The sequence below is a fragment of the Dipodomys merriami genome, unplaced genomic scaffold (assembly GCF_024711535.1).
Source record: "Dipodomys merriami isolate MVZ:Mamm:240054 unplaced genomic scaffold, mDipMer1.0.p SCAF_142, whole genome shotgun sequence".
Lineage (NCBI taxonomy): Eukaryota > Metazoa > Chordata > Mammalia > Rodentia > Heteromyidae > Dipodomys > Dipodomys merriami.
Genome location: NW_027202738.1, coordinates 3,211,575 through 3,234,777, shown reverse-complemented (window position 1 = coordinate 3,234,777; position 23,203 = coordinate 3,211,575). Strand labels below are relative to the sequence as shown.

Here is a 23,203-nt window from a genome sequence, read left to right as displayed (position 1 = left end):
TCTGTCTTCCTGAAATCTCCTGCCTAAAACAAACCATAAAGGGCAGGGGAGGCCGTGCGGTCTGGCAGCGTCCCTTTGAAAATAAACAAGTGCAGAAACTGAAAGGCAGCCGCTACCTCTGGGGAGAAAGAGTTCAGGCCGGTGCATCCGCTGCGCGTGGCTGGGTAGCTGCAGTCAGGCAGGTGGGATACACAAAGCCAAACTGGATCTGATACTTCCGAGGGCGCTGTCTCACGCCATGCCTCCCCGCCGCCCGCCCCCCTCCTCCCAGCTACCTACTATAGAGCAGGGGGCCATGAGTTCTGGGGGTGATCAGCCCCCACCCCAGTTTGCACACAGATTATCTTTTTTTTTTTGGTCGGTCATGGGGCTTGAACTCTGGGCCTGGGTGCTGTCCCTCATTTCTTCAGCTCAACACGAGTGCCCTACCATTTGAGTCACAGCGCCACTTCCAGTTTTCTGGTGGTTTATTGGAGATAAGAGCCTCATGGACTTTCCTGCCCAGACTGGCTTTGAACCGTGATCCTCAGATCTCTGCCTCCTGGGTAGCTAGGATGACAGGTGTGAGCCACCAGCGCCCGGCTATATCCTGTCTTCTGGGAACAGCACAAACACAGGAAGTAGGCTGTAGATAGGGACATGGGGGGGGGGGTAAAGAAACTGATGAGTGTAGTTTTGGGGGGAATTTATGGAGATAGAGTAACTTACATTTTCTTTAAATTCACCCACTTTAAATGTACGATTCAATTTTTTTTTTTTTTGCTATTGTTTTGTTTCTGAGACAGGATCTCACTAGACAGCCCAGGATGGCCCAGATGGCCCCTAACTCTTCTTGCCTCGACTCTCAAGTGCAGGGATTACAGGTGTGGGCCCCACCCCTAGGGTCAGTTATTCTTTCCACTACAGGGGAAAGCATAGTCTAGGGCAAGGGTTACAAATGTTCCGCAAGGGCTGTATGAAAAGTCTTTTCAACTCTGGGGCTAGAGTTTTTGTTGCCATTTCTCAGCTCTCCAGTACTATGGTCAACTTAGAGGTGATATGGAAATAAATGCATTTGGCTGTGCTCCAATTCTATAAAAGCTCTGGGTGGGTGTGATTGTGTGAGTGTGTGTGTGAGTGTGTGTGTGCCAGTACTGGGGCTTGAACTCAGGGCCTCACACCTCCCTTAGCATCTTCACTCAAGGCTGGTACTGTACTACTTGAACCACATCTCCACTTCTAACATTTTGCTGGTTAAGTGGAGATAAGTCTCTCAGATCTGTCTGCCTGGGTTGGCTTCAAACCACAGTCCTCAGATCTCAGCCTCCTGAGAAGTGAGTATGTGAGCCACAGACCTTTATAGGAACTTTTCCCATTACTCCCTGGCCTCGATTTTACATTCTGTGTAGTGGGGGAGGTGGATTGTCTGCTCCCCGCTGCCATGCTGGGCCGTGAGGAGTCAAATGTACTGTCACCGTGAGCGCCCCTTGGATGCGCAGCTCAGTGATGTCCACCAAGAAGAGAGAGAAAGCCACCCATGCCACTCGGGGCATCTGTGGGAACCAGTGTCCCAAGGGAGACAGGACCCCAGGAGAGACTCTGAGAGGGAAGCAGGGCTCCTCTGGAGCCTCAGGCCCTGGGGGCTGGCGACGCACAGAGAGCAAGGAAGGCCGTGATCCCAGGAGCATTAGCCGTGGACACAGAACAGGAACGCAGCCCGCTCACGGCAGCTCTTCCTTTCTTACTGTTGAGCAAGTCAGTCCTGTGATCTGTGTTTTGTCCAGCGGAACTTCCCCTATCAGGAGCCGACAGGGCTGAATGACCAATTCCGGTACAGACTCTGCACTGTGTTCGGAAAGACTGGAAAGGGGGAGAGGCAAGCAGAGCAACACGGATGGGCCATTCTGGCCAACAGGGAGCCTTGGCCAGCCATCCCAGAACTGTCTTGCCACCCCCGCCTGAGGAGGCTCACCAGGCCGTAGCAGGGTTTTGGCTGGAAGAGGAAGTGAGTACCAAAGCAGAAATTAAAAAGAAAGAAAATCCAGGCAGGAAGGAGGGCCAAGAACAGGACAGAAGATTCTGGTTCCAGCCAGGACTTGATGCCCGGAAAACAACACAAGCCTGCAATCCACCAGTGGCTTCCCCACACTCCCCGCTCCCAACTCCCAACCTTGAAGGCCAGAGCCTCCACATCCAGAATGCATCAAACAAGCACCGCACCAGAGCAGGCCTGGAGAGTGCGCGTGTGTGAAAGTGAGGGATGGCTTTTGTCTAGCTATTTTTATAAGCTTTCTGCATGCTAGGGATGACTGCACACAAGGATGCAAGGCACGCACCCTATTACTGCGTTCTACCCTGGATCCCAGGAACAGCTTTCAGAGTGGGGCACTGGCTGGTCATATTAGCTACCCAAGGGTGACCAGCGCCACGCCTACCTGTCCCGTTAGAGCAGCGGTGGCTGGCCTGCACCCACTGGTGCCTGATAATGGCAGATACCAGGGCAATTCCCCAGGCGAGCAGTCTGGATGTGTAGCCGCAGCTGTGCAGCACTACGGCAGCTGGGAGGGGACATTTCTCCCACGCTTCCTCCTCTTTATACTGTAAAACTACAAAAACAATGTACTCGTGGGTTGAGTTATTTTTTTTTATTCTCCGAAATGGAACCATTGTACATTGTACAAATCGTATCTACTGGATGGAATAAATAAGTGAAAAATTATACTGCTGTACAACACGCCAAAAAAAAAAAAAAAAAAGACCTTAAGAGGAAAGAAACAACAAATCAAGGAACGGTGAAAATAAGGTCTCATATACCTCTAACCAGGTCCTCGGCGGTGAAGCACATTCCGAACCGTGACACCACCCTACAGATCGACCCAGGGCCTTCTGGGCGACGGGTGTTAAGTGCCAGCACTTTGTGGAATGTGTAGCCACAGCTCCCCCACTTTCAAGTTTTTTTCGGGGGGGGGGTTAAGTTTGCCCTGGGAGCCCTTGAGGCCACGGGGCCTGATGTCCACGGAAGGCATTTGCTTAGGACCCCCGCCCCGGCCGGCTGAAAGGTCTTCGTTTCTGTGGGGGGAGCGGGCGAGGGGCGCAGGGGCGGGGGCAGCGGCTGCAGCAGGGAAGGAAGCACGTAGGATTCTGCAGTCTGACCATTCCGCGTGGAAGGCCTTCCCGGCCAGCATGGAGGGCAGGGCTGCTGGCGCTTTGCCTGGCGTGGCCGGGGATGGGGCCACCTGGTCCCCACCGCCAGCCCATTCCTACCTTCAGGCACTTCAGAGAAAAACAAATGACAGCCTGGGCATGGGGGATCATCACCTGCGGCCCAGACTCCCGGACTCCGCCAAGCCCCCGGCCTGTCCCGGAGGAAGGCAGCCCTGGGCCGGCCGCGTCTAGGGATGGGTGTGTTGGCTTCCCTGGCAGCCCTCTCTCTCGTAACCTTCTCATTTTCCAAAAATAAAAATAGTTAAACAAAAAGAAATAAATATCCTCATTTCATCTTTCGTCAAAATGGAGTTTCGCTGCAAAGAAAAACATTGCCCTAGCTCTCTAGGATCCAAAACTGCCTTGACTTGACCTTGAGATCCTTCGGAGGTCGCGTGTCTCCCGGCTTCCTGGGCCAAGATACACAGCAGCTCCCCGCAGAACTGACTGCCCCACGGGCCGAGTGGACAAGTACAAGGATTTTTTTTTTTCCTTTAAGACAAAAACCTTTCAGCATTGTTAACTTTAACATTGAAGATTTTCAAAGTTTTTTTTTTTTCCCTTATTTCAGGAGACATTTCGCATGAGGTATTTGAAATTCAGGAACATTTTGATTCTTCTTGAAGTGCAGGAAATAGATAAGCTCCCTTTAAAATTAAAAAAAAAAAATCGAGGAGCTTCACCCTCAGAAACTCTTAGAAAAATGGAACCTGGCTGCGGGAGAGAAAGATCCACACATCAAAGGTGGTACCTGCATTATGCACCAATTAGCAAAACAAAAACAAGAACAAAAACCAGAACCCACAGGCCCCGCCCCCACCCCAGTAACACAACAACTCAAAAGGGAGTCAGAACTCCAGTGCAGTAAAGAAAGCTTAGGAAAAGGCTTAAAGGTCTGAGGAGTCTGTATATTCATTAAAAGCAAACCGGGCCTCAGAACTCAGCAGTCAGGCGGTTCCACCAGGGCCGTGGGTCTCCACTGGCGTGAGCCCGAGGAAACCCTCCCCGCCTGGCCTGGGCGGGATGGGAACGGGAGATCCGGCTGCTCCTTTCTGGAGGGTGTGCAAATCTTTCCAGTTCCTCTGTGCCTGGTTTTGGGCCTTTAAGGCCCAATCTTCAAGGCCGGCTCCGTGGCGGCGGCGGCGGCGGCAGCGGCGCTGCTAGGAATGAGGCTCTGGGGGTCAGCACAGGACGCGGGAGCAAGCGGGCTTGCCGGCTGCAGTCTTGCCCAGGGAGCGGGGCAGAGGGCAGCAGGTTTCCGCGGATTTGAAATCCACGCAACATCTGTCCCTGTGAGGAAGTTCAGCACCAGCCACTCCTGCCGCCCGCCTGCCCGCGCGCCGCGCTGCCCCAGCCCCGCAGCCCCAGCCCCGCAGCGTCCGCGTCTGCCGCTGGCTAGCTCAGCCAGAGAAGCCACTTTGTCTTCGGAGGCCTGGGAAAAAGCGGTGCTGGGGTGGCGGTGATGGTGGGGGAGGGGGAGGAGGGGAAGTGGGAACAGAATCTAAGGGCTCTGCATGCCCTTCTGGGCCACCCCGCTTGGGCCCAGGAGGTCAGTCCTTGGGGGCTGGGCCTCACCCCACCCAGGGCTCGGGGCAGGCCCCAGCACCACCCCCTGAAATCAAGCCAGCCCAGGGGCACCTGCTCCACTGTGGCTCCAACCCTGCCTGTTCCTCGGGCAGGGGGGGAGGGAGAGGGGGGAGAGGGGAAGAGGGGAGAGGAGTATGGCAGTTGCCGCCTCAACCAAAAGGAGGGGGCATTTTGCAAAAAGAGATGCAAAAAACCTAGAGAACATGCCAGAGGTCACCTCAAGGGCACAAGGCACAAAAAAAGAAAGCGGAAGGAATTGGTTGAACAGTGAAAAGCCCCGGATGAAAAGCGAATTCCTGATTGGTACCACCCTCGCATAGCTTATTTCGTTAAATAGAGACGGGGAGGGGATACAGCAGCAACACAAATGGAATCTTGGCTTCCGAGACAGTGTGCGGACGCTCCTGAGCCGTGGCCTGCCTCCGGGGAGGCTCGGGTTTGCTTCACAGCAGTTCTTCAGTGTCTTGAGAAGTTACGCCGTTCTAGGTTTTCTTGGATTTGCACTTGGTAAACTTGAAATGTTAGTAGTTCTGTCTGCGCCCAAGAAGAATCGCTCGGGCACCGTTGTTCTAGAATAAAACCTGCTGATGAACACGGACCAGAGGGTTCAACTCAGCGCCTACATCTCCTCCGAGTTCTGTTGACAAGGCTCCAGCTTCATCTTTTTAGAGGGCGGTGCTCCTTCCAAATCCTGGCGGGGGGCGGGGGACGGGGAGAGAGGGACACTGGTCAATAAAGCATTTTCACACCCAAATGTTCTGGCCATCGACAAAGTCCTGTGTCACCAGCCCAAGCCTGAGCAGGGCCAGGGGTCTTCCCCGCCCAGCCTCCCGTGTCCCGGGCTGGGAGGGAAGCCATCTGTGTGCGGCTCAGGGTCACCTGCACCAGCTCTGAGGCGGTCTCCCGAAGGCCCAGGCTCAGTGTTTACTGAATGGATGTGTCACATTATTCTGGGGGAAGAAGCAGCCTTGGTGTGCACACGGCCTGGGCCCCAAAGGCACTTGCTGCCCCCTTTTTCTCCACTGGCGGCCCCCACGGGAGGGGCCCGCATGTCAAATTCCAAAGGGTGACCTGGCCTTTAGATTTCTGGGGATTTGTCTTGGGGTCCAATAGCAGTGAGTGCCTTCAGCCTCCACCCAGCCCCCGCCAGCCCGGGTCCCCGCCAGCCCGGGCCCCACCAGCCTGGGCCCCGCCAGCCCGGGCCCCCCGCCAGCCCGGCCCCCCGCCAGCCCGGGCCCTCGCCAGCCCGGCCGCCTGAGACCTGGCTACCTGAGAGACTGTGCATGTGTCCGCTGCCAGCCCCGACTCTGCGGACGGCTGCCGATCTGCTTTCTCTGAGCTGTTCGAGTTTTCCAGCGAAGGCTGTGAATTCTGCTCCTCAGAAGCATCTGATAGGGGTGGGGGTGGGGCAAGAGGCAAGGAGAGATTTTCAGACATGTACTAAAACCACCGGACACTGCGCAGTTGTGTGGCCTGACTCTCGGGGATAATTTGGGGGGCGGGGGGAATGAGATGCCTTTGGTTTGTTACCAAAGCTGATTTAAGCAGCCAGGCCACAAGTGGGCTGCAGGCTGTTCCCCGAGTCCTCACCCCTCCCTTCGGTCCCTACTATTGCCCAATGGAAGGGGGACCACTTTACAACGCTGCAAGCGCCTGGCGCCCTCTGCTGGACACAATGCAGCCCAGCAATCGTGGCTGTTGCTTCTCTGGTTTCTGTCAGAGGGAGCTGAACCTTTGTAAATAGTTGTCTCCATAACATGAGTGCTTAGCCTGGCAGGGTCGCGCATGCCTGTAATCCCAGCTACTCAGGAGGCTGAGATCTAAGCATCGTGGGTCAAAGCCAGCCGTGGCAGGAACATCTGTGAGACTCTTGTCTCCAATTAACAAGCAAAAGCTGGAAGTGGAGCTGTGGCTCAAGTAGTAGAGTACCAACCTTGTGGAGAAACATGCTGAGGGACAGCTCCCAGGCTTTGCTTTCAAGCCCAGCACTGGCACAACCAAGAACAAAAATTCAAGCAACTGTTGAGCCCCACTCAGCCTGCTTTGCGTTGGGGTTTTCTTCAGATAGCACCCCCCTCCCCCTTTCTTTGTGTTACTCCTGATGCTTGAACTTAGGGCTTGAGTGCTGTCCTGGAGCGTTTTTTGCTGAAGGCTAATTATCACAGCTCCACTTCTGGCTATTTTGGTGCTTAACAGAGACTTTCCTGCCTGGGCTGGCTTTGAACCCTGATCCTCAGATCTGAGCCTCCTCAGTAACTAGGCATGCACCACTGGTGCCCAGCAGATAGTGCCTCTTGATTTTGCCTGGACTGGCCTTGAATTGAAGTTCTATCTCTCCAGAGTGGCTGGAATTGCAGGCATGTGGCATCACGCCCGGCTCAAATAAATATTTGAACGTTAATGTTCACAACAGCACTATTCAAAATAGGCCAAAGGTGGGAACAGCCTACCCGTAAATGGGCTGAATGGATAAACAGGAGGTCTGTCCATAAGATGGAGCACTCTTCAGTCAGAAAGGCTGAACGGCAGCACCAAAATGCACTCGTGGGCGAACCTGACGGGAGGCTAACTCCGCAGAAGCCGGAGGCAAATGCGTGTGGACCGGAAGGCACGTTGTCTCCCAGGTCCTGCGCGGGGAAATCACTCCACACGGGCCGGAAGCCGAGCGGCGGTGTCGGGACGGGGGACAGGATGAGAGCGAGGGACTGGGGAGTAGGGAGTTTCTTTTGGGGGTGAACTAAAGAGGTGGTGGCACAACGTAGCGACGGTTCTACGTGCCAATCGCTGTGCACCTGAAAACGGTGACAGCGTTTTCTCCCGTGGGCCCTGGGGAGTGGGCCCTGGGGCTAAGCCCAGCTCTGCATCAGGAGAGTGGCTGTCTCCGGTGCACCCCCCCTCTGCCCCCCTCGGCCTTTCCTGGGGTTTGCAGAGAGCAGAGCCTTGGGCCGGGCCGGGCTGCGGGCGCAGGGAGCCTGCTCAAGTACACCCAGGGGAAACTTGATTTTCCTGGGGCCTAAATTTAGTCCGGGAGTTGGCCATTACGTCACTGCCTGAGCTCGCGGGGTGGTAAACAAGTTCACGGCAAGGTCAGCGGCTGCGCCTCTCACCTGTGCTGTTCCTGCGCAGGCCCCGGGCCTGGGGGCCAGGAGAGGACCCTGGGGTGGGTCCGGTCCAAGCCCCGCCTGGGGGCGGGGCTGCGCAAATGGGAGGGTGTGAAATGCATGGTGACACGCATGGCGACACGCGTGCAGTCCCCAAACACACTCCTGCGTCTGAGATCTGACGGGCCCTGGGTGGAAAAGGGACCCCCAGACTCAGGAGAAGTGGGGCGTGGGGCAGGCATCATGAGGGAGGGAACAAAGCTGGGGCACGCCCACAGACGTGCCTGTGCCCGCCCGCACCCCAGCTACACGCGGCCCGCCCGCCCGCCGCCACCCTGCAGGGTGGCCACGTCTATCCGCCCCATTTTAGGAACAAGGAAACAGGAGGTACACGGGAGGGAGGGGTTGGGGGGTGAGGGGTGGCCTTGCCCAGGGCCACATAGTTAAGGACGCCAGCCAGGACCCTGGCTCAGGAAGCCCGGGGTGCCGTGTAGCCCGAGAGCTGTGAGGGACAGATGTCAGCAGTGTGCTCCCCTCGGGGACATTGCCGGGGACATTGCAGGTGTCCCACTGCAGGGGCAGGGACACTGGCCTGTAGTCGGAGGACCCCGGGGTGCTGCTGGCACCCTTTCCTGCAGGGTCACCCCTCCTCCATCTGGGGAAATATCGGCCATGAGAACTCCTGCTACATCTACCTACACTTTAGTTCCATACATGTGTGTGTGTGTGTGTGCGCGCGCGCGCGTGTTGCTAGACAAGCACCATGACCAAGGTCTCCTGCAGGGCACAGGTCCCGTATGAACCTGCACAAAGGTACCAAGACACAGGTGTTGGAAACTCCCTAGAGGACCGAGTATTTAAAAGAAAACAAAAATGGTGGCCATGTGCCGGTGGCCCATGCCTGTAATCTTAGCTTCCTGGGAGGAGAAGACTGGGAAGACCAATGGTTCCAGGCCAGCAAGAGATGGGGATAAGGACTGGGAAGGTGGCTCAGTGGTAGAGTGCTTGCCTTGCATGCCTGAGGCCCTGGGTTCGATTCCTCAGCACCACATAAGCAAAAAGAAAAAAGCCGGAAGTGGCGCTGTGGCTCAAGTGGTAGAGCGCTAGCCTTGAGCTGAAGAGCTGAGGGACAGCGCCCAGGCCCAGAGTTCAGGCCCCATGACCAGACCAAAAAAAAAAAAAAAAAAGAGATGGGGATAAGAAAGTTCTAGAGGGGCTGGGAAGGTGGCTCAGTGGTAGAGTGCTTGCCTTGTATACATGAGGCCCTGGGTTCAATTCCTCGGCACCACATAAACAGAAAAAGCTGGAAGTGGTGCTGTGGCTCAAGTGGTAGAGCGCTCGCCTTGAGCTGAAGCGCTGAGGGACAGCGCCCAGGCCCAGAGTTCAAGCCCCATGACTGACCAAAAAAAAAAAAAAAAAAGGATGGGGATAAGAAAGTTCTAGAGACCCTATGCTAACCAATAGCTACGTACAGTGAAGTATACCTGCCAGTTATAGCAGGAAGAATATATTGGAGGATCATAGTCCAGGCCTGCCTGGGCACAAAGCAGGACCTTATCTTAAAAATAACCAGAAGCAGAATGCCGGTGGCTCACGCCTGCGATCCTAGCGACTCAGGAGGCTGACGTCAGAGGATGGTGGTTCAAAGCCAGCGCAGGCAGCAAAGTCTGTAAGATTCTTGTCTCCAATTAAATGCATACCAAAAAGCCAGAGCTGGAGCTGTGGCTCAAGTGGTAGGGCGCTGGCTTTGAGTACAAAAGCTCAGCGACAGTGCCCAGGGCCTGCGTTCAAGCCCCAGGACTGGCACAAAAATAAATAAAATGAAATAGAGAGAGAGAGAAAAAAAAAAGGTCTGGAAGTGTGGCTCAAGTAATACAGTGCCTGTCTAGCCAGCATGAAGCCCTGAGTTCAAACCTCAGTACCGGAAAAAAAAGAGAAAGTTGGGAACCAATGACCCCCACGGGAAGTCCTGTCTGTCCCGCCCCGCGGCGACGCTCTGCCTGCCAGGACCAGCCAGGGCTTTTGCTTCTGTGGTACTGGGGATGGCACTCTGGGGCTCACCCCAGCCCCGGGGCCACCACGCTGGTCCCCTGGTCCCGGAGGTGTTCTAAGAGGGGTGTTACAATCTCACGGGGTGCAGACTGACCCGGTGTGGGGCCGCCTGCGGGAGATGACAGCCGGGCTCCGCAGCCCCGCCGCGCCGCCGCCTGGCCCACGCCGCAGCACTGGTTTGTAAGGCGGCGGCGCCGGGGCCACCGGGCCTGCCTCTGACAGGTGCGCTGTCCGCGGTCCTTTCCTGTCCGTCTCCACCTTCTAGACAGCCCGGGGTGAGCACCCTCCACCACACGCACCCACAGCCGGCACTGAAACCGTAAGCCAGTGTCACCTTCCCTCCTTGCAAACGCACGGCGATGAACACCTGCAGCAGCAGGATGGTTCTGTACGGGGATGCTCTCGCTCTCCGGAGCACGCGGCCCGGGGCCTGTCATCCCCACGCAGGAGAGAGACGTGGGGCTCGCGAGCGCCACAAACAAGCAAACAAGACGTAGGCCAGTGCCACCATGACATGTCCCCACGCTGACAACTGACTTTCAAAAGGCGATGGAAAAACATAGCCAGATCCCGCCTCCCCCCACCGCCCCCGGTTCAGGCCCCGCCCCCACCCTGGCCCTCGGCTGCTCTGTCCTCTGCTCTGAGCTGCTCTGTCCTGTGCTGAGCTCTGAGCTCTTTAGTGATGTCACCCCCAGTTGCTGCCTGCCTGGGAAGCCACGGCAGCCTTTGGAGCTCATCACACTGGAAGCCCAAGCTCCTCTCTGACCGTGTTACTTTGCTTTTATTTTACCTTTATTTAACTTATGTGGCACGGAGGAATCGAACCCAGGGCCTCATGCATACCAGGCAAGTGCTCTACCATTAAGCCACATTCCCAGTCCCCATGTTACTTTTCTAGACTTCTATCCACTCTTCTCCCATCACCCCCACCCCTGCTCCTGCCTCAGGGCCTTTGCACTGCCTGCTCCTCTGCCTGCAATGCTCAGTTGGGTCGCCTCAACGGGGATACATTCTCTTACCTCTCTTCTGCTGTCATGGTATGGGGCTGGCATGTGACAGGGCCTCCCTAAATACCCGTCCCATGACTGACTTCAGGCTGGCTGGAGGGTGACCCCTCCACATCCCTGCCCCAGAGGGCAGCGTTGTACCTTCAGTCCCGGGGTGCTCCTTCCCGTCGGTCTGCACCTCGTCTGCCTTGGCTTCGGCGCCATCACTGGGCACGGCTGCGGTGGGCTCTGGAGCGGGGCTGGAGTGGCTGCTGTTCTCCTGCTTGATGGGGGAGGCGTCCGCTATGGAGCTCTGGTTGCTGTTGTCGTCTGTGTGGGGGAAGAGGGCGCAGATGACATGGGCAGCAGCGGAGAGGCAGGGGTGAGGCTCAGCCGCCCATGCCTCAGTGCTTAGAGCCCCGCCGAAGCTCTCCCAGGAAGGCGCAGGTCGGCCGCCGGCTCCTGGCTGCCCGGCCGCCGTGGCTCCTGTGAGGCACAGGATGCTGAGCGCGGCCTGGGCCGCCGCTGCCGGGCTCCCGCTGCCGGGCTTCCGCTGCCCGGCTCCCGCTGCCGGGCTCCCGCTGCCCGGCTCCCGCAGGGAGCACAGGGCGTCCGGAGGCCCGATGTGTTCCTTTTTATTACTATTATTGTTATTTTGCCGACTTATTTAAAATATCTAATTCTGGGCGAAGACAGCCAGAAAATGTCTGCATGGAACCACAAAGCAATAGGAAGAACAGACATGATCCACGAAACCAGAACATTCCACACCTCTAGACTGACTTGGGTTACTGCACAATAACGGGGAAGGGAGGTGTGGCTCAGCTGGTGGAGCGCCAGCCCGTAGAAGGCAGGAGGTCTTGCACACGCGCACACACTCAAAGCAAGAAAGGAGGGATCAGGGAAGATTGCCGAAGATTAAAGAAACTTGAGAGAACGGAGGACGAAATATGATGCATGGACATAACTTGGGTCGGGTTGGAATGTGCCCGCTGTACCACACTGTGGAGCCGTAGGGAAAATCTGCATATGGTCTGGGCTTTTCAAGCTATTACAGGATTACTGTTGATTTTTTTGTTTGTTTGTTTGTTTTTGTTTTTGTCGGTCGTGGGGCTTGAACTCTGGGCCTGGGCGCTGTCCCTCAGCTCTTCAGCTCAAGGCGAGCGCTCTACCACTTGAGCTACAGCGCCACTTCCGGTTTTCTGGTGGTTTATTGGAGATAGGAGTCTCACGGTCTCTCCTGCCCGGGCTGGCTTTGAACCGCGATCCTCAGATCTCAGCCTCCTGAATAGCTAGGATTACAGGCGTGAGCCACCAGCGCCCGGCTTACTGTTGATTTTGTAAGATGTGATCATGGCACAGCGGGCACAGAAAAATGCCACTGGCTGGAGCGCACGCAGGAATGCGCCGGACGGTGCGGTGCGGCCTCCAACATCGGGCTTCCGACTGCTTGCCGCAGGCAAGAGGGCACGGCCCTGCAGGCTGCCCTCTATGCGCAAGGGCGGCGCATGGCCTCCTGTTTATTTAGAAAACTGGATGCAGCAAACATGGCCTGGTGTTTATAAACCTGCAGATACCCAAGTGGTCACTTAAAAAGTATCACTATCTAGCCTGGCGCAGTGACTCACACCTGTAATCCCAGCTACTCAGAAGGCTGAGACCTGAGGATCGAGGTTCAAAGCCATCTCAGGAGGGAAAGGCCGTGAGACTCTGATCTCCAATGAACCACTAGAAAACCAGAAGTGGTGCTGTGGCTCAAGTGGTAAAGCGTTAGCCTTGAACTGAAGAGCTGAGGGACAGCGCCCAGGCCCAGGGTTCAAGCCCCACAACAACAACAAAAAAATCACCGTCATCTGAGGTTATCTTTTCCAGTCACAGTGCACCTAGAGTCAGGGCAATTAAAAAAAAAAGCCCCCAACATTCCTGGGTACTACTCTGTACCAGGCTCTGAGCAAAAACATGTATAGTCACCTTGTTCTTCTTGGTCTTGGGGCAGTACTGGGGCTAGAACTCAGTTATGAAAACACTGGTGCCTGGCTCTCTGAGCCTCAGTTTCTTCATCTATAAAATGGAACCTTGCTATTCATGCTGCACTGCGCCACCTTCTTAACCGTAGCTGTTAAGACTCAAAAGCTTTTTTTTTTGGTCGGTCGTGGGGCTTGAACTCCGGGCCTGGGCGCTGTCCCTGTGCTCTTCAGCTCAAGGCGCGTGCTCTACCGCTGGAGCCACAGCGCCACTTCTGGTTTCCTGAGTGGTTTATTGGAGATGAGTCTCATGGACTTTCCTGCCTGGGCTGGCTTTGTACCTTGATCCTCAGATCTCAGCATCCTGAGTAGCTAGGATTACAGGCATGAGCCACCAGCGCCCGGCTGACTCCAAAGCAGCTTTTAAGCGGTTACTGATTTGTCACGGTGACTCTCAGGCAGTGGGTTATTGCTGGGCACATCCCATGGATTTAAATGCGGTGGAGGTTGAATGAGTAGCCCAGGCTCTATGGTATAGCCTGGCCTGGTCGCCTGACCTCTGTCCTACAACGTTCCCCCCCATACCCACCCCCACCCCATCCAGCCTCCAATCCCCAGCCAGGCCACTCTCCCAAGGCCCACTACCGACACACACATAAAAAACAAAAACAAAAACAAAACAGAGCATTTATGCATGAATCTGGTTTGTGGCTTTCTGTGGGGCAGGAAAGAGCAGGAGGGTTCGAGGGCTCACCGTGGCTGGCCAGGAAGCTGGGTGTTCTGAGCTGGGCTGGTTGACATGCGTGTGTGGTGTGCGGACATTTCATGAAGCCACATGAGGAAGAGAAAACAACACCAGCAAGGAGGAGACCCCAGGACACAAGTTAAATCATGCTACTGGACTACACTTCACAGAGGACAGAGTCACAATTGTGTGTGTGTGTGTGTGTGTGTGCGTGCGTGCGTGCGTGCGTGCGTGTGTGTGTGTGTGTGTGTGTGTGTGTACAAACACTAGGCCTTGGACTCAGGGCTTCTTGCTCTGGCTTAGCTTTTTTGCTCAAGGCTGGTGCTCTATTACTTGAGTCACACCTCCATTTGATAGTTAACTAGAGATAAGTCTCACAAACTTCCCTGCCCAGCTGGCTTTGAACTCTGATCCTCAGATCTCAGCCTTGTGAGTAGCTAGGATTACAGGCGTGAGCCACGGGTGCCTGTGGCTTTCAGGCTACAAGCTTTCAAACCAAGGCGGCCAGCAAGCCGGGCAGGCAGGGTGGGTGGAAGGCGTGCAGGCGCTGCCGCGGTGAACTGGACGTCAGAGCCCAGTCCAGAGTGAGCCAGAAGCAGAGCAAGACGGAAGCGGGCAGTGCACTCACTGGTCTGGTATCCCAGCCTGGGAGGAAAAAGAAACATATACCCTCCAACCCCCGCCTGGGCACACAGGGCCCATGGAAATGTCTGTGAGCTTGGTCTCGAGTGGAGAGAAGGTCTTGTATTTATATCCCTGGTTTCTCTGTGTTTCTTGGCCTGGGGCACTGGGGTAAACAAACTTGCCCTCCTTCACGGAAGCCTTCTCCTTGGCACAGAGGCCTCTCACTCTTGCCCAGCCCTCCTACCCCTTGCCTGGAATGTGAACAAACCTGCTGGAAAAACAAAAACACAACTGAGAGCATCGCAAAGGCTGGGCGCGCGCACGCGCGGAGACGCGGGCAGAGGCTCTCCGCGGCGCTCACCGTGCATGTCCATCATCCCCGGAGACGAGCTGTCCTCCGGAGTGGTCACCTCCGAGCCGCACTTCTCGTCTTTACCCTTCTTCTTATTCTTGTTTTTCTGGAGGGGAAAATGGGAGCAGAAACCAGGTCACTAAGTTGTGAGTGTGTGTGTGTGTGCGCGTGTGCACAGAGGCACACATGCCAACCCCGGGGAGCGGTAGGAATGTCGGATTCCTCTGGTCAACTTGGAGCCCCCAAGTCTAGGCAGTGCGGGCCGTGCCCACGCTGGAATTGGTTTCTGGGGCCATCACCTGTGGCCTGCACACACCACGCTGGCAGAATGCTGCTTCTCTCGGGAAAGGCCACCCACTGCCCCGTCTGAAGCCATGCACAGAGGAGCCCAGGACCCCCCCGCCCTCCGCCAAAGCTCTGGCAGCCCGGCCCCCCGGAGGCTGCCTTCCTCCAAGTGTTGTGAAGGATAGAAAACCCAGAAGGGTGGGGGTGAAGGAGATACTTTTGGTGCCATCCTATTTTCATCTTTTTTTCCATCAGTGCTAAGAATCATACAGGGCCGTGCGCATGCTGGGCGGGCACGCCACCAGAGCCGCAGAGAAGCATGTTAGAAACCACCGCTGTCCATTAGCTACACAGCCTGAGAGCTGAGCATCGCAGCTCAAAGCCAGACCGGGCAGAAGAGCCTGAGAGACTTCTTCTTTTTTTTTTTTAATCTCCAAAAAGCCAAAAGTAGAGCTGTGGCAACAATGTCAGTGGTAGAGTGTCAGCCTTGCGCAAAAAAGCTAAGGGCCGAGCCGGGCTCTGGTGGCTCACACCTGGAATCCTAGTGGCTAAAATCTGAGGATCATGGTTCAAAGCCATCCCAGGTAGAAAAGTCTGTTGAAACTATTACCTCCAATAAACTATTCAGAAAAAAAAAAAAGTAGAGCTGTGGATCAAGTGAAGTGGTAGAGTGCTAGCCTTGAGCACAGAGGCTCAGTGACAACACCCAGCCCTGAGTTCAAGCCACGCAACCAAAAAAAAAAAAAAAAAAATGCTAAGGGTCAGCACCTCGGCCCTGAGTTCAAGGCCTAGGACCAGCACTAAAATTTTTTTTTTTTAGCTTTTTCTGCTTATGTGGTACTGAGGAATCAAACCCACGGTCTCATGCATGCAAGGCAAGCACTCTACCACTGAGCCACCTTCCCAGCCTAGTGAAAAAATTTTAAATTAATTCATTAAAAGTAACAGAGTTGTAATTTTAAAAAATAAAACAGTGTTACTGTATAATAATTGGGTACTGTCTACAACAACAAAGGGTTTGTCACTTCACATCGTGGATTCCAGCCCCAGCCTTCCCGGGTTCTGAATCTACCATCTGGGGCAGGGACCAGGAATCTGCATCTTAGTGACTGAGCTGGGCTGGGATCCGTGGCCTGGCACAGGGGAAGGAGAGAATGGGCAAAATGGAGTACTCTACCTCCTAGCTCAGAGGGGAGACGGGTTAGCACCGTGTCCTCTCCAGGTGACAGACTGCATTAGCTCAGCTAGAAACGTCACCAAGCACCACCCAAAAAACAAAACAAAACAGGAGCACTAGCCCTGCCCAGCGCGCCTGCCGCCCATCCGCAGCGGCCTGTGACCAGCCCGCAGCTCTGCCCTGCACTCCGGCGGCCGTCTATTACATTTTCTCCTTGGTCATGTTCCACTTGGCACCTCCCTCATGTCTGTTTCATGCTATTCTATAATTATCTTCCCCAACGAGATTAGACATTCCTTGAGAGCAGGGAACACATCTTCTCCAATGCAACAGGCGTTTCTCTACCACCTAACAATGGCGAGGCCAAAGCCAGGAGCCGGCAGCCAGGAGCCGGGCTGCCCTGCTCGCCCGTCAGAGACTCACCGAGGGACTGAGGCTCCTAGCAGGGACAGCACAGGCCCGCCAGCCTGTGACAGATCTCACAGTCTTAGCCCTGCTTGGAGCCCCGAGACTTGTTAGGCCAGAAAGTGAAGATGGCAGAGACAGCCACTCCAGCTCCCTCTAGTGGACGAGGCCAGCCAGACTCCCACCTCCCACTGGGAACCTGTTCCAGTGCCCCTGCTCCCTGTTCCCACCCCGCCCCCCCACCCAACTCCACCATCAACCCCAACCAGCAGAAGGCCGATGACCCTGGAAACGTGGCTTCACCTCTCTGAGCCTGTGTCCTCCCCTGACCCCTGAGGAGAGATCTAAAGACGATCAACTCCACAGGTGCAGCCTGAGAAGTGGGCAGTTCTGTGCAGCCTGGACCCAGGGCTGGGAGGACGGTCAGTGCTTAGTGCCACAATGGGGGGCAGCCCTGTACTGGGTACGCTGCCACGGGCAACCCAGGCCTCGGCACGGAAGACACGGCTTACACCCCGGAGAGAGGGACCATGAGGGGTCGGACACAGGTCCAGCAGTCTAGACCCAATCTGGGCCCTGGCGCCTCCTGGCGGCATTGGCCCAGGGCCCCATGGCAGCGGGCGGCAGCGGGCGGCCCCACCGCAGACCAGCCTCACACTCACATCGTCAACCTTCGGCTCTGTCACGGGGACCCACTTGTAGATCCGCAGAGATGTGTCACCAACAGTCACCCACTTCTTCTCCCTGCAGAGGAGGAGGAAGAGCCTGTGATGGGGCTGCGGGGTCAGCCGCTCTGCTCCCTGGGGACAGCGCAGGTCGTGGCTCCCCCCTGGTGGCCAGGGCAGCGGGGCGGAGCGGGTGCTGGAGGACCATGCTCGGCCCTGGCCCGTGGGGCCTCGGGACAAGCCACGGGGTAGGAGGAGCGCACGTCCACCCCCCTCCCCCCCTCCCCTGCTGGCTGGAGTCCCTGGCGGCGGCTGGGGGGACAGACGCCAGGGCCCCCGCTGCGAGGCAGGCTTACGGATGAGCAGAAAATGACACGCTGTGAGAAGGCAAGGTGGGGGGACAGTAATCGCTCGCTCCCCCCTGCCACTCGGCCTTCTAGATGACTACGTGCCCCGCCCCCCGTCACTCCCTCACTAAACACCCAGAGACCGCGCATCTGAGGAGCCGGGGCTTGGGGGCACCTCTCCCCCACCATCTGGGGGGGGGGGAATCTGCTCCCTGCCTTCGAGGAGCCTAGTGAGTCCAGACGCGCCCTGACACGCGGGCACAGCACAGGGCCACCGAGGGCCCCCCAAGGAAGCTCAACTCCATCCTGCTGGAACCCAGCGCTCCGTGGCCCGAGGACGGTCTCCTTGTTGGGCTCTGCCCCTGTGCGTGTGTGGCCCTGGCACGCCGCCCCCCTTGCAGCGCCCCACCTGTGTCACCGCAGACTTTTAGGGGCCCAAGCACAGCTCCGGCTTCTATACAGGCCTAAGTGGCAGCAAATGTCACCTCCCCACCTGACAGAGAGAGACACCGAGGCACGTGGAGGTGAACTCGTCTTTCCAAACCTTTGATTCTGTGCTGTTTTGTGGGAGACCCTGTCATGCCCCAGCCCTGCCCCTTTTAGAAGAGAGTGACTTCATCAAGGCAGGTGATGAGGGGGTCCCGTGTGTCCCCCAGCCCCCCGGCTTTCACCATCTCCACTGACTCATCCGCCGTCACTCAGCTCGGTGACTGGCAGTGCCGCGACCAGCGCGCCGTCCTGAGCCCAGGCCCACCCCGCGCCAGCCTCCACAGCAAGCCCGGCGCACACAGGCCCTCGTTCTCAGGAACTCCCAAAAGGCCAAGGGAGGGCCCGCTGTCACCCAGGGGTAGGTAGACGTTGAAGTGGGAGGTTGAGGGAAACTGTGTCAGTAGGTGACAAAACAGAAACTGGGTTCAGGTGCCGACTCCAGAGTCCACCAGCCTGAGAAAACGATGGGTTCATCTTACCAGAAGCCGGACAAACAAGCCCGGACTGTTAGAATCCCACACAAATGGCCAAGGCCACTCCCTACCCCCCAGCCGGGGCTCAGGAAATCAACAAACTCAAGACGCGCACGCGCAAAGCTCTGGACTTCACAGGGGCACTGGCCAAGATGTCTGAACTTCCTGGGGGCTTCAGGCACTGAGGGCCAGCCACGAGCTGAATAAAGCCGGCTTCTTCCAGATCCTTCTACTTGCGCTGGCCCAGCCGTCAGTGGAGCCAGTTCCCAAGTCAACCCAGGGAGGGAACAGGCTCTTTGGGAGGTTTATTGTTTTTTGTTGGTCACGGGGCTTAAACCCAGGGCTTGGGTGCTGTCCCTGAGCTCTTTTTAGTCATGGCTAGTGCTCTATTACTTTAAGCCACTAGTCCACATCTGCTTTTCTGGTGGTCAACAGGAAATGAGAGTCTCATGGACTTTCCTACCCGGGCTGGGCTGGCTTTGAACCATGGTCCTCAGATCTCAGCCTCCTGAGTATCTAGGATGACAGGGTGAGCCACCAGCCCACCGCCCTCAGGGGCATTGTTGGATGGGAACATGTTGGGGCTGCAGGACAAAGGCAAGGGTGCTTTGCAGAAGCTGACCTTGGAACTGACCTCTGACTGACTTGGTCAGTGGCCTCTCTGGGAGAGGCTGGGGCTGGGCTGGAGGTGCTGAGGGAGTTCTGGGCTCGCAGATGTCAAGCCAGCACATGGGCTCAGAGAAGCAGGGGAGGCTTCCTTCCCACACTGCCCCCCCCCACCCCCCGCATCCAGGCCTTCAACCCAGAATGCAGCTGCTCCCATGGGGCGCTAGGCGGCTCCCATTACCTTAAGCGAGGTGACAAACACAGCCCACAGGGATGTTTGCTCTGGCCCGTGCACTACTTTTAAAAATTTGATTTGATTGCCAAACTTAAAGACGAAGAAAAAAAGACTCCAGATATAAAGGCAATCTGGGCCAGCATGCCCTGCGGAGCGACGGCTGGCTGCAGATGACACACCACCGCTCCGCGGAAACCCTCCTCTTGCAGTGTGTACGCACGGGGGCTGTGCCCCAACAGAGCTCCGAAGCTGCCCTGGGTGCCCCCCGAGCCCTCCTGACTGGATGGCCCCTTCCTGGCCAACTTGGCGGCAGCGCCTCTCTCTTCCCATCAGACTTCCTGGGCTGAAACGGGGTCCCAGATGAAGGAACACAGCCCCAGACACTCCTTACCAGCATGGACTCCTATACAAACTACACACACCCAACCCAGATTCTCCAGACAAAGGCCAGACTCCAATGTTCTCCTGGGTCGGGTGCTAGGGCTAGCCAAGGCGACCAACCATCTGGGTGTCGTGAAGCACCAACTCTGAGAAAGGGTCCCTCACTTCCTGCTCACTACGGGCCACACTGACACCCTGACACCGTAGCAGGAGACCGAGACTCACAGCTGACCCTGACCCACAGACTGGGGTCCACGTTACCTACATGTGCCTGGCAGCACACCCCGAGACGCCCAAGTGGGGCCCGAGGGGCTAGTCTCCACCTTTCCATGGGAGCAGACCCCCCATCTTCATAACAAGTAACCGGTGGGACCCCAGTCTAAGGGCTGAGGGGCCCCCCACCCTGTGCTCCCTGGCAGCTTGGCACCCACCCAATGAGTCCCTTCCCCTGCCCTTCTCCACCCACACTGAACCCCGTTTCCCACACAAGAACCCACCATTTTGTTTCCCTTCAGCCATCTTCTGTCTGCCTGTCTCCCAGCCTGCCTGGCCAGGACAGCAGACTGAGAGGAGAGGAGAAGCGGCGGCCGTGAGAACCGGGGAGCCCCGCTGGCCGCCCGCTTTCTCCCACGGGGCTAGGGGCAGGGCAGAGGGGCTGCGGGGAGCCACCGGGACACACCTCAGCCTGGCATTTCTTCCAAGCTGATACAGAGGCCCAAACGCCTCAGTTCTCCTCTGGTAACATGTAGGACACCTAGTTACACTTAAATTTCAGACTGAAGGATTCATGTTCGGGTGTGAGTGTGTCCCAGACACCACATGGCATGCACATGCACTGAGAAACTTCTTTTGTTGCTGTAGTTGGTGCCGGGGATTGAACCCGGGGGCTTCCTTGTGCGCGCTCAACTCGTGTTCTACTACTGAGCTGAATTCGCAGCAGACACATTTATTTTTAAAAATCACTTCGCTATGAATCTGAAATTCAAATTTAACTGGGTGTTCTGTGTTTTTATTTGCTAAATCTGGCAACCCTATTTCCCAGCCTGTGAGGAGATGCTTGGTTGGTGGCCACAGTTAATCAACAACCCCAAAGCCTACAGGGCTGGCGGGAAGACCCAGTCCAAAGGCACCACAAGGCCAGGGGCAGGGGCAGGGGGGAGGGCTGAGGAGGGGGTGGAGGGCCGGGAAAAACACAGTAAAACTACACTTTTGCTTACAAGGGGGCAAAACAACACACACACACCCCAAAAACATGTAGAAGCACTCCTGAGCACTTTATGGGTCTGACCTTAAACCAGCCTCGATCGGCAGCAGAGGGGAGGGGGTCTGCAGAGCCCCCGTACCCCCAGGGTTAAAGCAGTGGGTTTTATGTGTCACCCAAGGTCCAGGCACAGAGGTAAAATGGAAGCCCAACCAAGAGAGGCTGAGGTTTTCAGAGACGGGACGGGCAGCACTGCGTCTGAAAGCAGGGAGGGAGGCGAACCTGGGCGCATCCCAGCCCTGCGCCGGCCCACAGCAGGCTGGTCAGGCCGGCTGGCCCGGGCCCGGCGCTCCGGGGCCGGCGCCCGCGGCGTGGAAAGCCCCATCTGCTCTCCCCCGGGCAGCTGGCAGCGTGGGGCCCAGCTGTCAGGGCCTGGCCGGGAACCTGGGGCTGGAGGCTGGGCCGCACCTCCAGGAGCTGGCGGGGGAGGACGGCACGGGCCTGACCCCGGCCCTGACCGCGCACAGCTGGGGGGGGGGGGGCCGGGACGGTGTGCTCCCTCCGAGTGTGTGTTGGCCTACGGCTGCTTCTGCCATCTGTAAAGGGTTGGGGTCGGACCCCGGGCGCCCCGCAGGGCGGGCGCAGCTCTGGTCAGCCTCCTCCTCGGGCGGAGGGCTCATTCTTTGTCCCACTGGAGCCGCACCGGCCCGGCCCGGCCCGGCGCCCGCGGACGCCCTTCCCGGGAGGCCGGAGCACGTGGGCTTTATTGATTGACCCTCGCCTTCTGGGGGGGGTTGGCGAGCTCGTGACGCCGCCAGACCGGGGTCGGGCCGCCCGTGGGTTCCGGACGCCAGAAACGACACCCGCCGCCCCCGGACAGCGGCGGCGCGGCGGGGCCCGGCCGGCCAGGCGCGGGGTGGACGGCGGGGCGGGGGCCCGGCCCGGGGCAGGCCGTGGGAAAAGCAGGATGAAGTTGAGACCCGGCGCGGGGCGGCGAGTTTTCCACAAGTCCGAGCAGACCCGGCGATCGCGCGCGCCCGGGGCCCGGCGGGCGAGACCCCCGCGGAGGCCGGGCTCCAAGCAGGCCACGCGGGGTCCGGGCGGGAGCGGCGTGGGATGCACGCGGCGCCCCCACCCCGCAGCCGGACCCCCGCCTCCGGCAGAGAACAAAAACCACGCTCCGTCCGCGGACACAAACGCGGCCGCAGGCTGGGGAGCGGCGGACGCGGCCCCGGACGGGTTCGTGGGCGCCCCCACCTTCCCTCCTCGCCCGGAGCCCTCGCTCCAGGCAGCCCAAAGCGCTAAATTTAAACGGCTGGCGCTCGGCAAACTCCGCAGACTCGAGGGCGCTGGGCCTGGGAGGCGGGGAGGGCGGGGAGGGCGGGCGGCGCGGGCCGGGCCGGGCCGGGGCGCGCGGCGAGGCGGCGGCGGCGGCGGCCCGATCGCTGCCTGCACAATGGAGCTCGCGCTCTGCCCGCCGCCGCCGCCAGCCCCGCGGCCCCGGCGCGCGGGAAGCCGCTTTCATGTGACTTGCACAAAACGAAATGGCTTCTGGGGCCGGCCCCGACCCCCCCACCCCCGCCGCCCCCTCCCGGGAGCCGCGCGCCGCGGCCGGGGCTCGTCCGCCGCGCCGGCCGCCCGGCTCGGGCGCCCCCGCCGCCTCCGGGCTGCGGGCACCGCCGCGCCAGCCGGGCGCCGGCGCGAGCGCACCTGGGCGGCCGCGGGCCCCCGCCCGGCGCAGGTGACCCGGCGGCCCGCGCGCCGCCCGCTCGTCCCCGCCAACTCCGGGCCCCGCGGCGCTGCGTCCCGGGGCCCCGGGGCTCGCGCCGGGCGGAGCGGGGCGGGCGGGCCGGCGCCGCGGCTTACCATTTGCGCACTTTCTCGATAGCCGCCATGACCCTCTTGATATCATCTTTGGCCCGGCTCCTGGTCTCGGCTCGAACCGACCTGCCCGACATGGTTCTGGCGGGGAGAGAGCTGGGGAGCGCGCCCGCCGGTCCTGCTCGGCTCCGCGGCGGCCACGCTCGCTCGCGCCCGCCCGCCCGCCCGCCCGCTCACACACAGACACCGACACAGACACACACAGACACGGGCACAGGCACAGCCGGGGCACGGGCGCGGGCGCGGGCACGGGCACGGGCGCACACGCGCGCGCACACACACACGCACACAAAGCCCGGTGCCGCCGCGCGCCCGGGGCCCAGTGCGCAAGCGCCGGGCGCCAGCTGCACCGAGCCAGGCGGAGCAGCGCCGCCGCCGCTGGCGCCGCGGCCTCCGGGCGCCGCCGCACTCCGGGGCAGGGGCGCCGGACACCCGGCCGCGGGGCCGGCGCGCGGAGGGCGCGG

The 23,203-nt window shown here is 58.5% G+C and overlaps 1 protein-coding gene across 1 annotated transcript; it reads right to left on the bottom strand.

Annotated features, from left to right (window-relative positions):
* Positions 1-2,609: 2,609 nt before the first annotated feature.
* Positions 2,610-22,957, bottom strand: LOC138826420 (B-cell CLL/lymphoma 7 protein family member A). The gene is made up of 6 exons (XM_070021576.1): positions 22,725-22,957; positions 17,124-17,205; positions 14,604-14,700; positions 11,072-11,239; positions 6,040-6,158; positions 2,610-5,461 (listed from the first exon to the last, which is right to left on the bottom strand). Exons 1-6 carry the CDS (start codon positions 22,814-22,816, stop codon positions 5,390-5,392), a joined length of 630 nt encoding a protein of 209 aa, XP_069877677.1. The 5' UTR covers positions 22,817-22,957; the 3' UTR covers positions 2,610-5,389.
* Between the last annotated feature and the right edge of the window lie 246 nt (positions 22,958-23,203).